Consider the following 16832-nt stretch of genomic DNA (forward strand, 5'->3'; position numbering starts at 1 on the left):
ATGCTTAAAACAAGGACTGATATCTGAAAACAAACTTGTTTTCGCCACATGCAGATATTTGATCTTATTCTAAGAATAAACTCACTTCATTTTGATTTTTCTTTTCTTTTCAGAAAACCACAATATCAACTCGTTTTGCTTCTCAAGTAGCCTAAATGTATCTTGAATTTTTTTTAGATATTTCTAATACAAAACAAGACAAGACAAACCCACACCTTTCCAACATTTTCTACTCAAATAATATGTCATCTTCACATCACATGTACTTATGTATCATCATCTTTCTCATTTCAGGTTAGTCCTACATACATAACATGCTATATAACTCTAAATATAGCACACCTGTTGCATCACATGTCCAAGGAAAGCCCAGGATCTGTTATGAAGCTTGTGTTTTCCCGCTCTATCCCATCATGCCACCCAGTGCTGAGACGTTGCTGGAATGAACTAAAGCCCTGCTGGAGGGATTAGCCTGGATAGATACTATAAATCTCCACTGTAGAGACACACACACACACTCACACACCGACCGACTGAAACTCTCCGCTTTCCGCTGAGAACCACAGCGTATCCTCACATCGCTGGAAAACATCACAGACAATGACACAGAAAAAGGTAAGGTGTTGTTTTATCAGTTACTGTAGAATAGAATAGAATAGAATAGAATAGAATAGAATAGAATAGAATAATAATTTGTTACATTTATATAGCGCTTTTCTGGGTACTTAAATCGCTTTACCTTGAAGGGGGGAATAGAATAGAGTAGAGTAGAATAGAATAGAATAGACCAGAATAGAATTGACCAGAACAAAACAGAAAAATGGAAAATAATAGTATAGAACAAATCAGAACAATGGAATAGAATATAACAGAACAATAGAATAGAATAGAAAAGAATACAACAACATAAGGTAACATAACATAAAAATAGAATAGAACAACATAACAATAGTACAGTGTACCCTGAAAACTGTGAAAGTAAAGTGAAGCTGAATTCATCTACAAGTAATGATATCAATATAATAACATAATAATATATATAATACAGTAACATATAAAAATAATGGTTTCAAATGTAATTGACTGAATGGCATTAAACCTTGTATCTGATTTCAGAAGTGTGTAGTCCCTATGCTTTACTGCATATTTCCATAAGGAGATCATTACCACTATTTATAGATCAAGCTTCTGTCTTTACAGAGACATAAAAACATCAAGTTTTATTCTACTAAAGAATTTTAAAATGAAACCGACTGTATTTTGCATTCATACACACAATCAAAATGATCTTTTTCATAAGACAATATGTCCTGTATTTCATGGTTTCATTTGCACAGGTCAGTTAATCTCTAAATTTGGATCATATCCATACGCTTATAAACAATAATCTAATCAAAGATTAAAGTTTACTCTGACTATTTCATAACCATTCTCAAAGTGAGTTAAATAATTATGATCAATGATTATTATTTGGCATTATGTTATTGGCCTCTATATTACATGCCTTAAATATTTTCCAAATCTGTTTGTTTCCCAGATTTCCCCGACGGTCCAGACTGTGGAAGGACAGATCCCGCCAAGCTACGACGAGGCCAACGCAGGTGCTTATCATAGCACTCGGACAAATAATCTCAAATATATATTTCTGGTCTTATTTATGAATTTATTTGTAGGATGTCCTGGTTACTACTATGGTGGAGGAACTTTTTCCTGGGATGACAAGTTTATTAGACGAATCTTTATACGAAAGGTGACAATTTAAATGTTCAAATTAAATATGTATTGAGGATTATCAAATCAAAATGCTTGTAATAAACACGTGTCTTGTCATTTCTGGCAGGTTTATTCCATTCTGATGCTGCAGCTCTTCTCTACAGTCGCAGTCATCGCTCTCTTCACCTTCCAGTGAGTCGAGATACTGCATGCTGGTCAAAGATGGATTATTATCACTGTGAAGAAATGAATACTTTTAGTCAGCAAGGACGCATTAAAAAGATTGAACAAAAGATTTCCATCACAGTTTCCACAAAAATATGAACTCTTGTGAACATTGGTAATCCTTACAAAAAACAAGTGTACTTCAAGTTCATTTTATTAAGTATATTCAAGTAAAGTTCAAGTATATTTTTAAGTATACCTTATGCAGTAATTATAGTATCAATGTACTAGTAGTATACTTGTAAGTGTACTATTCCAATACTAAATTGGCCCACTCTTTTAAACAATGCAGCTTTGATCACATGAATAATATTTCACAATATTACTGTGTTTACTGGTTTGACTTGGGGAGCAAACAAGACTTCAAAAACGAACAAAAAAAATCTTACCGACCTCAAACTTTTGAACAGTGTGTTGTATGAGTTATGTGTAAGCGTATTATATTAAGTATTGATTTTTGAGTTTTTAAGTACACTCCTAACCTCTTTTGCTCTGCTTTTCTCAGTGCTCCGGTGAGGATGTACATTCAAACACATCCGATTTTATACTCCATGTCCAAGTACGTAATATCAGTCATTCAAATATGGCCATAAATGCTTTAAAATGTTCCTCATTTAGGTATTAATTTGCGTGATCTTTAACTTAAGCAATATGTTTGTGTTCTGCAGTCTTCTGTTTCTCGTCACATATCTCACATTGGTTTGCTGTGGTGATTTGAGGTCAGTTCATGAAACAGTTGTGGTGATACACTTATTCTATATGAGAAATAAGCAGGAAAACACATCGTAATATAATCTTTTCATTTCTGTATTATAGGAGGCAGTTTCCATGGAATTTTATTCTGCTTACAATCTTTGTGAGTATCTGTTTAAATACTTTGACTTTATTATAATGAAATACTTACATGCTAAAATAAAACAGTCCCTCACTTCAAGTACACTCTTCAAAATAAAAGTTCTTTATTGGCATCGATGGTTCCACGAAGAACCTTTAACATCCATGGAGAACCTTTAACATCCATTTAACATCCATGGAGAACCTTTAACATCCATGGAGAACCTTTAACATCCATGGAGAACCTTTAACATCCATGGAGAACCTTTAACATCCATTTAACATCCACGGAGAACCTTTAACATCCACGGAGAACCTTTAACATCCATTTAACATCCATGGAGAACCTTTAACATCCATGGAGAACCTTTAACATCCATGGAGAACCGAATCTTTAATATCCATGGAGAACCTTTAACATCCATGGAGAACCTTTAACATCCGTTTAACATCCATGAAGAACCTTTTCCATCCATGGAGAACCTTTAACATCTGTTTAACATCCATGAAGAACCTCTTCCATCCATGGAGAACCTTTAACATCCATTTAACATCCATGGAGAACCTTTAACATCCGTTTAACATCCATGGAGAACCGAACCTTTAATATCCATGGAGAACCTTTAACATCCATGGAGAACCTTTAACATCCGTTTAACATCCATGAAGAACCTTTTCCATCCATGGAGAACCTTTAACATCCGTTTAACATCCATGGAGAACCGAACCTTTAATATCCATGGAGAACCTTTAACATCCATGGAGAACCTTTAACATCCGTTTAACATCCATGAAGAACCTTTTCCATCCATGGAGAACCTTTAACATCCGTTTAACATCCATGAAGAACCTTTTCCATCCATGGAGAACCTTTAACATCCATGGAGAACCTTTAACATTCATTTAACATCCATGGAGAACCTTTAACATCCATGGAGAACCTTTAACATCCATGGAGAACCTTTAACATCCGTTTAACATCCATGAAGAACCGCTTCCATCCATGGAGAACCTTTAACATCCGTTTAACATCCATGGAGAACCTTTAACATCCATGGAGAACCTTTACCATCCATGGAGAACCTTTAACATCCGTTTAACATCCATGGAGAACCTTTAACATCCGTTTAACATCCATGGAGAACCTTTAACATCCATGGAGAACCTTTAACATCCGTTTAACATCCATGAAGAACCGCTTCCATCCATGGAGAACCTTTAACATCCGTTTAACATCCATGGAGAACCTTTACCATCTATGGAGAACCTTTAACATCCATTTAACATCCATGGAGAACCTTTAACATCCGTTTAACATCCATGGAGAACCTTTAACATCCGTTTAATATCCATGGAGAACCTTTAACATCCATGGAGAACCTTTAACATCCGTTTAACATCCATGGAGAACCTTTAACATCCGTTTAACATCCATGGAGAACCTTTAACATCCATGGAGAACCTTTAACATCCATTTAACATCCATGGAGAACCTTTAACATCCATGGAGAACCTTTAACATCCGTTTAACATCCATGGAGAACCTTTAACATCCATGGAGAACCTTTACCATCCATGGAGAACCTTTAACATCCATTTAACATCCATGGAGAACCTTTAACATCCGTTTAACATCCATGGAGAACCTTTAACATCCATGGAGAACCTTTAACATCCGTTTAACATCCATGAAGAACCTTTAACATCCATGGAGAACCTTTAACATCCATGGAAAACCTTTAACATTCATTTAACATCCATGGAGAACCTTTTCCATCCATGGAGAACCTTTAACATCCATGGAAAACCTTTAACATTCATTTAACATCCATGAAGAACCTTTTCCATCCATGGAGAACCTTTAACATCCATGGAGAACCTTTAACATTCATTTAACATCCATGGAGAACCTTTAACATCCATGGAGAACCTTTAACATCCATGGAGAACCTTTAACATCCGTTTAACATCCATGAAGAACCGCTTCCATCCATGGAGAACCTTTAACATCCGTTTAACATCCATGGAGAACCTTTAACATCCATGGAGAACCTTTACCATCCATGGAGAACCTTTAACATCCGTTTAACATCCATGGAGAACCTTTAACATCCGTTTAACATCCATGGAGAACCTTTAACATCCATGGAGAACCTTTAACATCCGTTTAACATCCATGAAGAACCGCTTCCATCCATGGAGAACCTTTAACATCCGTTTAACATCCATGGAGAACCTTTACCATCTATGGAGAACCTTTAACATCCATTTAACATCCATGGAGAACCTTTAACATCCGTTTAACATCCATGGAGAACCTTTAACATCCGTTTAACATCCATGGAGAACCTTTAACATTCATGGAGAACCTTTAACATCCGTTTAACATCCATGGAGAACCTTTAACATCCGTTTAACATCCATGGAGAACCTTTAACATCCATGGAGAACCTTTAACATCCATTTAACATCCATGGAGAACCTTTAACATCCGTTTAACATCCATGGAGAACCTTTAACATCCATGGAGAACCTTTAACATCCGTTTAACATCCATGGAGAACCTTTAACATCCGTTTAACATCCATGGAGAACCTTTAACATCCATGGAGAACCTTTAACATCCATTTAACATCCATGGAGAACCTTTAACATCCATTTAACATCCATGGAGAACCTTTAACATCCATGGAGAACCTTTAACATCCGTTTAACATCCATGGAGAACCTTTAACATCCGTTTAACATCCATGGAGAACCTTTAACATCCATGGAGAACCTTTAACATCCGTTTAACATCCATGAAGAACCGCTTCCATCCATGGAGAACCTTTAACATCCGTTTAACATCCATGGAGAACCTTTACCATCTATGGAGAACCTTTAACATCCATTTAACATCCATGGAGAACCTTTAACATCCGTTTAACATCCATGGAGAACCTTTAACATCCGTTTAACATCCATGGAGAACCTTTAACATTCATGGAGAACCTTTAACATCCGTTTAACATCCATGGAGAACCTTTAACATCCGTTTAACATCCATGGAGAACCTTTAACATCCATGGAGAACCTTTAACATCCGTTTAACATCCATGGAGAACCTTTAACATCCGTTTAACATCCATGGAGAACCTTTAACATCCATGGAGAACCTTTAACATCCGTTTAACATCCATGGAGAACCTTTAACATCCGTTTAACATCCATGGAGAACCTTTAACATCCATTTAACATCCATGGAGAACCTTTAACATCCATGGAGAACCTTTAACATCCGTTTAACATCCATGGAGAACCTTTAACATCCATGGAGAACCTTTACCATCCATGGAGAACCTTTAACATCCATTTAACATCCATGGAGAACCTTTAACATCCGTTTAACATCCATGGAGAACCTTTAACATCCATGGAGAACCTTTAACATCCGTTTAACATCCATGGAGAACCTTTAACATCCATGGAGAACCTTTACCATCCATGGAGAACCTTTAACATCCATGGAGAACCTTTAACATCCGTTTAACATCCATGAAGAACCTTTAACATCCATGGAGAACCTTTAACATCCATGGAAAACCTTTAACATTCATTTAACATCCATGGAGAACCTTTTCCATCCATGGAGAACCTTTAACATCCATGGAAAACCTTTAACATTCATTTAACATCCATGAAGAACCTTTTCCATCCATGGAGAACCTTTAACATCCATGGAGAACCTTTAACATTCATTTAACATCCATGGAGAACCTTTAACATCCATGGAGAACCTTTAACATCCATGGAGAACCTTTAACATCCGTTTAACATCCATGAAGAACCGCTTCCATCCATGGAGAACCTTTAACATCCGTTTAACATCCATGGAGAACCTTTAACATCCATGGAGAACCTTTACCATCCATGGAGAACCTTTAACATCCGTTTAACATCCATGGAGAACCTTTAACATCCGTTTAACATCCATGGAGAACCTTTAACATCCATGGAGAACCTTTAACATCCGTTTAACATCCATGAAGAACCGCTTCCATCCATGGAGAACCTTTAACATCCGTTTAACATCCATGGAGAACCTTTACCATCTATGGAGAACCTTTAACATCCATTTAACATCCATGGAGAACCTTTAACATCCGTTTAACATCCATGGAGAACCTTTAACATCCGTTTAACATCCATGGAGAACCTTTAACATTCATGGAGAACCTTTAACATCCGTTTAACATCCATGGAGAACCTTTAACATCCGTTTAACATCCATGGAGAACCTTTAACATCCATGGAGAACCTTTAACATCCATTTAACATCCATGGAGAACCTTTAACATCCATGGAGAACCTTTAACATCCGTTTAACATCCATGGAGAACCTTTAACATCCATGGAGAACCTTTACCATCCATGGAGAACCTTTAACATCCATTTAACATCCATGGAGAACCTTTAGCATCCGTTTAACATCCATGGAGAACCTTTAACATCCATGGAGAACCTTTAACATCCGTTTAACATCCATGGAGAACCTTTAACATCCATGGAGAACCTTTACCATCCATGGAGAACCTTTAACATCCATGGAGAACCTTTAACATCCATTTAACATCCATGAAGAACCTTTAACATCCATGGAGAACCTTTAACATCCATGGAAAACCTTTAACATCCGTTTAACATCCATGGAGAACCTTTAACATCCATGGAGAACCTTTACCATCCATGGAGAACCTTTAACATCCATTTAACATCCATGGAGAACCTTTAACATCCGTTTAACATCCATGGAGAACCTTTAACATCCATGGAGAACCTTTAACATCCATTTAACATCCATGGAGAACCTTTAACATCCGTTTAACATCCATGGAGAACCTTTAACATCCGTTTAACATCCATGGAGAACCTTTACCATCCATGGAGAACCTTTAACATCCATTTAACATCCATGGAGAACCTTTAACATCCGTTTAACATCCATGGAGAACCTTTAACATCCATGGAGAACCTTTAACATCCATGGAGAACCTTTAACATCCATGGAGAACCTTTACCATCCATGGAGAACCTTTAACATCCATTTAACATCCATGGAGAACCTTTAACATCCGTTTAACATCCATGGAGAACCTTTAACATCCATTTAACATCCATGGAGAACCTTTAACATCCATGGAGAACCTTTAACATCCGTTTAACATCCATGGAGAACCTTTAACATCCATGGAGAACCTTTACCATCCATGGAGAACCTTTAACATCCATTTAACATCCATGGAGAACCTTTAACATCCGTTTAACATCCATGGAGAACCTTTAACATCCATGGAGAAACTTTCAAATGCACCAACGTTCTTTAGATTATTTAAATGTTCTTCACACTAAGAAAAAGAAGAAGTTGTTTTACGAAGTGAGCGCTGGAAGGTTCTTTGAGGAGCCAGTAATGGTTCTTCTACAGCATCACTGCCAAAACTTCCTCTTGGAACCTTTATTTTTAAGAGTGTAAAGTACAGGTTTGCCTTTTGTCTTAATAACCAATATCTACAGTAGCCCAAAAATCATTTTAGAGCCAAACTTAAAATGTTTGCATTTCATTGCATTACACTGCATTAATATACTTAAATGTTCTTTGATTATTTTCTTCCCCCTTTTCCCCCCGCTGTCATCTATTCTGCATGCTTTTGTGAACCTTGTGCAAACAAAGACTCTGAGCATGGCTTCCATGTTGGGTTTTATCTCCAGGTAATGACATATCCATATGTTTGCAAACTTGTTTTTCTAAATTCCACAGGATATGTTTAATATCTACTGACCATAACGGTCATTTTTCCTACAGTTTCTACAACACCAAGTCTGTGATGCTGTGCATTGGCATCACTGCCACCGTGTTTCTGTGCGTCACCATCTTCAGCTTTCAGAGCAAGGTGAGCAACTGATGAAAGAATTATCATTACATTTAATTACATATTACATTTTTAGTGAACATTGGTGTCTTTTATCATATTGCTTTTATAAAGCAATGTTGCTTTAAAGTACAATTGTTTATACATGCAAAATACAATAATATAATTTTTTTGTCTCTATAGATTGACATCACCTCATACCAAGGTCTTCTCTTCATTCTGTGTATGGTCATGTTCTTCTGTGCTATTGTCATGGGATTCGTGGTTCCCTTCGGCTATGTAAGTAAACTAAAGTAAAACCTCACTGAGCTTCCCACTCAATTCAATACACAGAGTTCAGGACCAGTGTTGGGGAAAGTTATATTTAAATGCAATGTGTTATAATATTGCGTTACTCCCTAAAAAAGTAACTAATTAGGTAACTTAGTTACTCTTTATGTAAAGTAATGCATTACGTTACTTTTGCATTACTTTTATCTCAGCTGAGGCTCGCTCTCACCCAGGCCTTGTGGGGGGTTTGTACAGAAACGTTTTTTTTTTTTGTGTGTTCAACGCAGTAATACATTCAACAATATCCTATATATATAATATGCATCTTCAGTTCCTGACCATACAAAAGATCTCTTAACATTATGGTTTATATTACCTACTGTACAACTGTACAACCCCCTGAAGGTCTTTTTTTGGGGGGTAAATATAGACCTTTCACACCAAGGGCCCTACATACACCTGCGCAATGCAAGTGTGTTTTGCTAGTTCCAGCCCGACGCAGTTTTCATTTTCACGTCCTGCGCCACGTTGTTTAAATAGCAAATGCATTTGCGCCCATCTGTGGCCCATGGGCTGCTGGTCTGAGGTGTGTTCAGGAGCATTGTTGGTGCGTTGCTATTTTGAGGAAACTGAAATAAACTGCGCAAATTTTTTTTGTTATTTAAAGAGCGGATTAGTAATGTGCGCCTATAGGCGGGTCCACAACGCACGTACACTTTGTCCCGTAGATGGTCTGCATGGCAGAGAAGCGTTCAGTTTTTCCACTTGCAAATTTCGTCATGTAAATAGTGAATCCGCCACCGCGCGAGCGCAACTGGCTTTTAAAGGGAATGGGAGAAGAGACTCTGATTGGTTTATTTCCCATTACTCATTAAGAGAATTGAGACAACCCTTTTAGACCATGCGCCGGGAGCGCCGGCCATTTTCCCCGTCGTTAAACTAGCAAAAGTGGATTCGGACTCACACTAAGTGCATTTGCGCCGCGCGCTTTAGACCATGCGCTTAGATCCTTAAAATAGGACCCCAAAAGTGAAATGAATCATCCTGAGGCTGAAATGCTGAAATGCTCACCTGTACAGTAGAGGGCGCCACTCAGACAAACCTTTCAGCTGTGATGTCATTCTGTATTGCAGAAGAAAGTTCAACACTCTTACTTCAGCATAAAAACAAAGAAAAATGAAACACAAATATGATATTTAACTTAGTCTTTTTTTTCTAATTGGTTCATCAAAGTTCACGAGCAAAGACATTCGTAAATAAAGTGAGATTAAATACATAAAGTATATTTGTGTAATTTTCAGGGTTCTCAAGTGGCCGTGAGACACACGCAATTCAACCAGTTCACACGCTCACACGCCACACCGTGTATTTCTCACGCTGAAAAGGCAATGCCAACCAAGTTGTCCTGCAAGCTTTATAACGTTGTATACGAGGCGCATGCACACAAAGATAAGTTTCCTGCCGCCAGCGCGTCCGCATCTCGGCCAGATTGCGTTCGTTATAGGCAACTTATAGACGCGCGAAGTCCGCGAACACACACGGAAGTTCGGCCACCGCGACATCGCGCGAACACACGTCGTGATGGAGAAAGTAAGTTGGAAGAAAGCTCGCCTAACATTTTAAGACTAGAAGTTCTTGAACATTTAATATATAGCCCATCGTATACATTATTGATGCAGTCAAAAACTCTACAACTGCTTTGCAACCAGGCCAGAAGCTTTGACTCAGTTTGGCTAAGGAAATGTTAGTGGGTATGGGAAGGAATGAAGATGTATTTCTTCAGTTTATTTTAAATTCTATATTATACTGTATTAATAGTATTTCTAGTTACATTAAGGCTAAAGCAGAGTGCTCTTGGTAATATTGTATATCCTGTCAAAACATACATTAGCCTAATCATTGCCATTGCATTTGTATTTTTCAAAGATGTCAGGGAAAAATGCAAAAATATTTGTTTTTCCAAACATTTTGGAGCAATTTGTTATATATTTGTAGCCTAATTTTGAAATTTAACATTAAAGAGTAGGCCTATATTTGATGTGATGAATTGCTCTGTCATTTATCAGATTTACCAATTGTTATAATTTCCATTTTTGCTGGTTAATTATGAACAATGGGTAAAATTGGGGGCGGGGCAAGGCGGGGGCGGGGCTCCATTTAGGCTCCGCCCCTAACCGCATGTGATCTCACTCCAAGCTTTTGATAAAACTTGAGAACCCTGTTATATTTAATTATAGGAGGTACTCATAATATTCTGTTTTTATTCATTTTGAGGAATGGTGTTTTTGTTCAAGTGAGATGAGTAAATGCTCATATTTAGTCTAGATCTACAATAGCTATCATGTTCACACACAACGCCTCTGCACTTACTCACGATTTCACTCAACAAAACTCGGACAGGAGAGCTGTCAGTCAATACAAGGGAAAACAAAGTAACTTGTGTTACTTATTTAAAAAAGTAAGTAAAATTAGACAAAAATATTTTGTTGCAAATTTAAAAGTAATGCATTAATTGTTAACTCATGTTCCTTGTAATGTGTCACGCTCAACACTGGTTCCCATTCACGAGTGCACGTCTAACTTAACTAAGTGACTATATTACGGAGGAGAATTTTAATTCAGTAATTTAAAAAACGTTTTAGCAAATTATTTAAACTGAAAAGTAACTTCAATATTAATGTGTTACATTTATAAAGTAATGTGTTACTTCACTCATTACATCCAAAGAAATGTGTACATAATGCATGTTGATTGTAATGTGTTGTTCAGGACTGTATCTTTAGATTCTGGCTAATAATACCAGTCCAAATCTGTACGAAAGCATTATCTGTCCTAGATTAGATTCTGTTTCTCTTTCAAAAGGTCCCTTGGTTACATGCGGTCTATGCCAGCATAGGAGCTGTGGTGTTTACCATGGTGAGAAGCAGATTAGTCAAGAAAGGATTATGGTTTAAAATAATGAGGATTTACTATGTGATTAAGGTGATATAATGTGGACTGACCTGAGTCTCTGTCTCTTCTGTCTCAGTTTCTAGCCTTCGATTTGCAGATGCTGATGGGGAACAAGCAATACGCCATGAGTCCTGAAGAGTATATCTTTGCCACTCTGAGTCTCTACCTGGATGTCGTGTACTTGTTCACGTTCCTGCTGCAGTTGTTTGGCAATGGTCGAGAATGAGCCACGGTTGTGTAGTAATATTCGCCATCACATACAATATGAATGTTCCCAACTGTTCTGCAAACCCAATGTATGTGGCCTTTTATGTTTCGTTAGGTTTAAGGAAAATCAACACTGTAAAAGTGTTTTCTCAGGTAATGTGAATATGTGCTTTGTGTGTTAACTTATTCAAAGGTCAAAATCTAAAACTTTTAATATGACTGAGACTGTTTAATTTGAATACAATTTAAATGAATAAAACAAATTCAAATTAAGATTAAAAATGTACATCCAATGTGGGTTTGTATCTTGGCCACAAAAATGAAGAAAAAAGCCTTTTTGCTTCTGGCAGATGATGTTAGTCTGTGTGTTAATAACAGTTTCACTCAGCTGGTTCAGAAAGTTCAAATGCAGAGTTTATATTAAGCTCTATTATTTAATACTGTTTAATCATTTTTTTTGTATAAATGTTGCGTGTCAACAAACAGTGCAAAACAAACAATGACTGAACATAATTTGGAAATCTAATTTATCACAATCTGTCATTGTGTATTGCATGTAATTTTTCATAATGCATTGTATTTCTGTAACTTGCACACATATGTTGTTCTGTATTTGACAGTCCATCATTTCTGGATACCCATAATGTACTGCAGCACTTCTGCTTGCATATGACCCATCTGTCTTCAATAAGCACTTTATATTTTTGTCTATGAATGTACTTGATAAGTAGATATTAAACTGTGGCATCAGGGAGGCATGATATATATACAGTGATTTATTTTTGAGCTAATCCTAACATAAGTTTCTCGATTAGAGCTTTTGAAGTATTGCTTAATACTTAGTAAATTGGCAAGTTGTCTTGTGTTGCTAACGGGTATGAGAAGACTAGAAAGAACAGAGAAAAGAAGAAGAATGAACACAGTCAAAGGCCTGGCTCGCAGTCTCCGCTCTAATTCACCCCAAAGGTGTTCTCTCGGGGTGAGGCCAAGGCCCTGTGCGGGCCAGTCACGTTCCTCCACACCAAACTCACTCATCCATATCTTTGTGGACCTGCTTTGTGTACTGGTGCACAGTCATGTTGGAACAGGAACATCCCCAAACTGTTCCTACAAAGTTGGGAGCATGAAATTGACCTATGGCTAAGCCACGCCCCCAAACGCGATGAGCCAATCACAGTGCGCATAGCTAACCCTATACACTCGGACATTCTCTGCTTCCACATCCATTGAAATGCATTGCAGTTAGTCCGTTTTCATTCGTTTTTATATGTTTTTTCATGTCATTTTAAGTTTAAAATGGTCAAACGGTGTGCATGGGGTACATGCAACTTCGACACTAGGTATCCCGAGAGGCTAGGCGACGGTGTGTATTTCTTACCCTTTCCCAAGCCACATCTCAACCGAGATAAGTGTCTGCCGGTGTCTAAGTTATGCGGTAGACCACAACACCAACTAAACGTGGATAAATTAAACAAGGATGTCTACATCTGTTCTAAGTCAACAACGTATTTGAACGTTATCTTTAACATCTCTAACGTAACATTAGGCAAACGTTAGAAAACGTTGACGTTAGCAGCTGCGTTGTACATGTCACTTAGCTTCATTAACGTATCTTTAAATAACCGAGATAACAAATGTTAGCAATGTTGTGCTGAATGATTCATGTAAATAATGCAGTGAATGAACAATGCTGATCCTCTATCTTGTTGTCTGAGATGGTGAGGGCAACGAGATGCGGTTTATTACGTTTACACTGTGACCTGTAGGCTACATTTTTGCCTGGAGCTGAAGCTTTTCATCGACCTTCTCAACAATAAAATTATTAATATAACCCTCCAATGAATAGTTAAGGCCCTTGTGGTGACTTCGAGATGATATAAAATATTTCTGTCTCCAAAAATCATCAATTGCCTCCTGTGAAATGTCTCCTACTGTGACAGCTGCCATAGCGCCTGTCACCGAATGTTGACTGTCCGAGTGAGTGGAGGGGGCGTGGCTTAGCCATAGGTCAATTGTCCAAAATGTCTTGGTATGCTGAAGCATTAAGAGTTAATTTCACTGGAACTAAGGGGCCAAACTCAACCCCTGAAAAACAACCCCACACCATAATCCCCCCTCCACCAAACAACCCCGCACCATAATCCCCTCTCCACCAAACAACCCCACACCATAACCCCCCCTCCACCAAACAACCCCGCACCATAATCCCCCCTCCACCAAACAACCCCGCACCATAATCCCCCCTCCACCAAACAACCCCAACCCCACACCATAATCCCCCCTCCACCAAACAACCCCGCACCATAATCCCCCCTCCACCAAACAACCCCACACCATAATCCCCCCTCCACCAAACAACCCCACACCATAACCCCCCCTCCACCAAACAACCCCGCACCATTATCCCCCCTCCACCAAACAACCCCACACCATAACCCCCCCTCCACCAAACAACCCCACACCATAATCCCCCCTCCACCAAACAACCCCACACCATAATCCCCCCTCCACCAAACAACCCCACACCATAATCCCCCCTCCACCAAACAACCCCGCACCATAATCCCCCCTCCACCAAACAACCCCTCAACATAATCCCCCCTCCACCAAACAACCCCGCACCATAATCCCCCCTCCACCAAACAACCCCGCACCATAATCCCCCCTCCACCAAACAACCCCACACCATAATCCCTCCACCAAACAACCCCACACCATAATCCCCCCTCCACCAAACAACCCCTCACCATAATCCCCCCTCCACCAAACAACCCCACACCATAATCCCCCCTACACCAAACAACCCCACACCATAATCCCCCCTACACCAAACAACCCCACACCATAATCCCCCCTCCACCAAACAACCCCACACCATAATCCCCCCTCCACCAAACAACCCCACACCATAATCCCCCCTCCACCAAACAACCCCACACCATAATCCCCCCTCCACCAAACAACCCCACACCATAATCCCCCCTCCACCAAACTTTACACTTGGCACAATGCAGTCAGGCAAGTACAGTTCGCCTGACAACCGCCAAACCCAGACTCGTCCATCGGATTGCCAGTTCATGAGTTCACACTTACATACAATTAGAGGGGGTAAAGTTTAATGCGTATTTGGCGTGCTGTCCGGGGAGAGGGCTCCGAGCTCGGAGTTCGGCCCGAACCCAGAGTACTCTCCCCTATGCAAGTAGTTAGGACTAGAAGTGTGGAGAAGGGGCGGTGGAGGGGTGCTGCTAAACTGTCAATAGATTGAGGTGAGACTGCTGAGTCTATATATACACCTCTTATCATTGATTGTTGAGTGCTCTCCACCCGTGTTAATTATCTGAACGTGCTCCTCCCGAACTTTGTTAATAAAACATACCGAGAAGCGTGATTCGTCCCTCCAGAGAACAGGTCTCCACTGCTCTAGAGTCCAGGGGCCGGTTGCTTTACACCACTGCTTTGCATTGCACTTGTGATGTAAGGCTTGGAAACCCATTCCATGAAGCTCTACGCACTGTTCTTGAGCTAATCTGAAGGCCACACGAAGTTTGGAGGTCTGTAGCTATTGACTCTATGTCATTGATGCTATGTTCCTCAGCATGCGCCGACTCCGCTCTGTGGGTTTACGTGGCCTGTAGTTGCTGTTGTTCCCAATTGCTTCCACTTTGTTATAATACCACTAACAGTTGACGGAGGAATATTTAGAAGTGAGGAAATTTCACGAATGGATTTATTACACAGGTGGAAACCGATCACGGTACCACGCTTGAGTTCACTGAGCTCCTGAGAGCGACATCTTCTTTGTAGAAGTGTCTTCATGCCTAGGAGCTTGAGTTTAAACAACTGTGGCCATAGAAGTCTCTCTCACACACACACACACACACACACACACACACACAGACAGACAGACAGACAGACAGACACACACACAGACAGACAAGACACACACACACACACACACACACACACACATAAACAAAAACTTATGTTAGATGCGATTATTTGATTTGACACCACTAGTCTATATGTCGTATTTAGACTGTGGAAACGTAATGATAAATACATAATTATAGAGTTCAATGAAAATTAAAAGAGCATATGATTCCTCACAATTCATAAAAAAAAATCAACCTAAATAAAATAAACAAACTAAAGCTGATGTTATTACAGTAGGTGAAAATGCTGTGAATGAATAAAAAAAACCCAACAAAATACAAACAAGATTTTATTTTAAAAAAGAAATTCAGGAGATCAGTTTAAAAAAAACAACAAAGTAAAAACAAACAGAAGATGCTTTTTTTTTTTTTCATCAAAACAAAAAAAAACAGTAACAGAATATCAGAAACTGTGGCACAGGAAGACAATTTACCGGCTAGAAACTCTGGTTTACATGCAGACAAACCATCAAACTGTTTCTTCAGCTCTCTGTACAACATGTGTGACTGTATAAATAAAGAATATGTTTAAAAAAAAGCTGTTCAAGAGACGAGCCGTTTGTTCAATAATCACATCACGACCATACGTATGGCTATATGACGAGCTGTTTCTGTGGATCTAGACCCAAACTCTGAACTCTACACACAGCTGGCGATGCTTCTGCTGTGTGTGTGTGTGTGTGTGTGTGTGTGTGTGGCTCTCTGGTGAACAGCTTCAACACCCCATGTTAGCAGCAATACATTTTGAAACTATGAAACGAGCTATTCAAAACATAAGCAGCTATTCGTT

At 39.0% G+C, this 16832-nt stretch overlaps 1 protein-coding gene across 1 annotated transcript; it reads left to right on the top strand.

The window, feature by feature from the left end:
• Positions 1 to 489: 489 nt before the first annotated feature.
• Positions 490 to 12329, top strand: faim2b (Fas apoptotic inhibitory molecule 2b). Its single transcript, XM_056252505.1, has 12 exons — positions 490 to 615; positions 1538 to 1601; positions 1674 to 1750; positions 1841 to 1905; positions 2444 to 2497; positions 2607 to 2657; positions 2755 to 2794; positions 8483 to 8520; positions 8615 to 8702; positions 8865 to 8960; positions 11814 to 11867; positions 11980 to 12329. The coding sequence occupies exons 1-12, from the start codon at positions 601 to 603 to the stop codon at positions 12127 to 12129; spliced, it is 792 nt and encodes a 263-aa protein (XP_056108480.1). The 5' UTR covers positions 490 to 600; the 3' UTR covers positions 12130 to 12329.
• Positions 12330 to 16832: the final 4503 nt, after the last annotated feature.

This window comes from Rhinichthys klamathensis, unplaced genomic scaffold, assembly GCF_029890125.1.
Source record: "Rhinichthys klamathensis goyatoka isolate OS25496 unplaced genomic scaffold, OSU_Roscu_1.1 h1tg000095l_1, whole genome shotgun sequence".
NCBI lineage: Eukaryota > Metazoa > Chordata > Actinopteri > Cypriniformes > Leuciscidae > Rhinichthys > Rhinichthys klamathensis.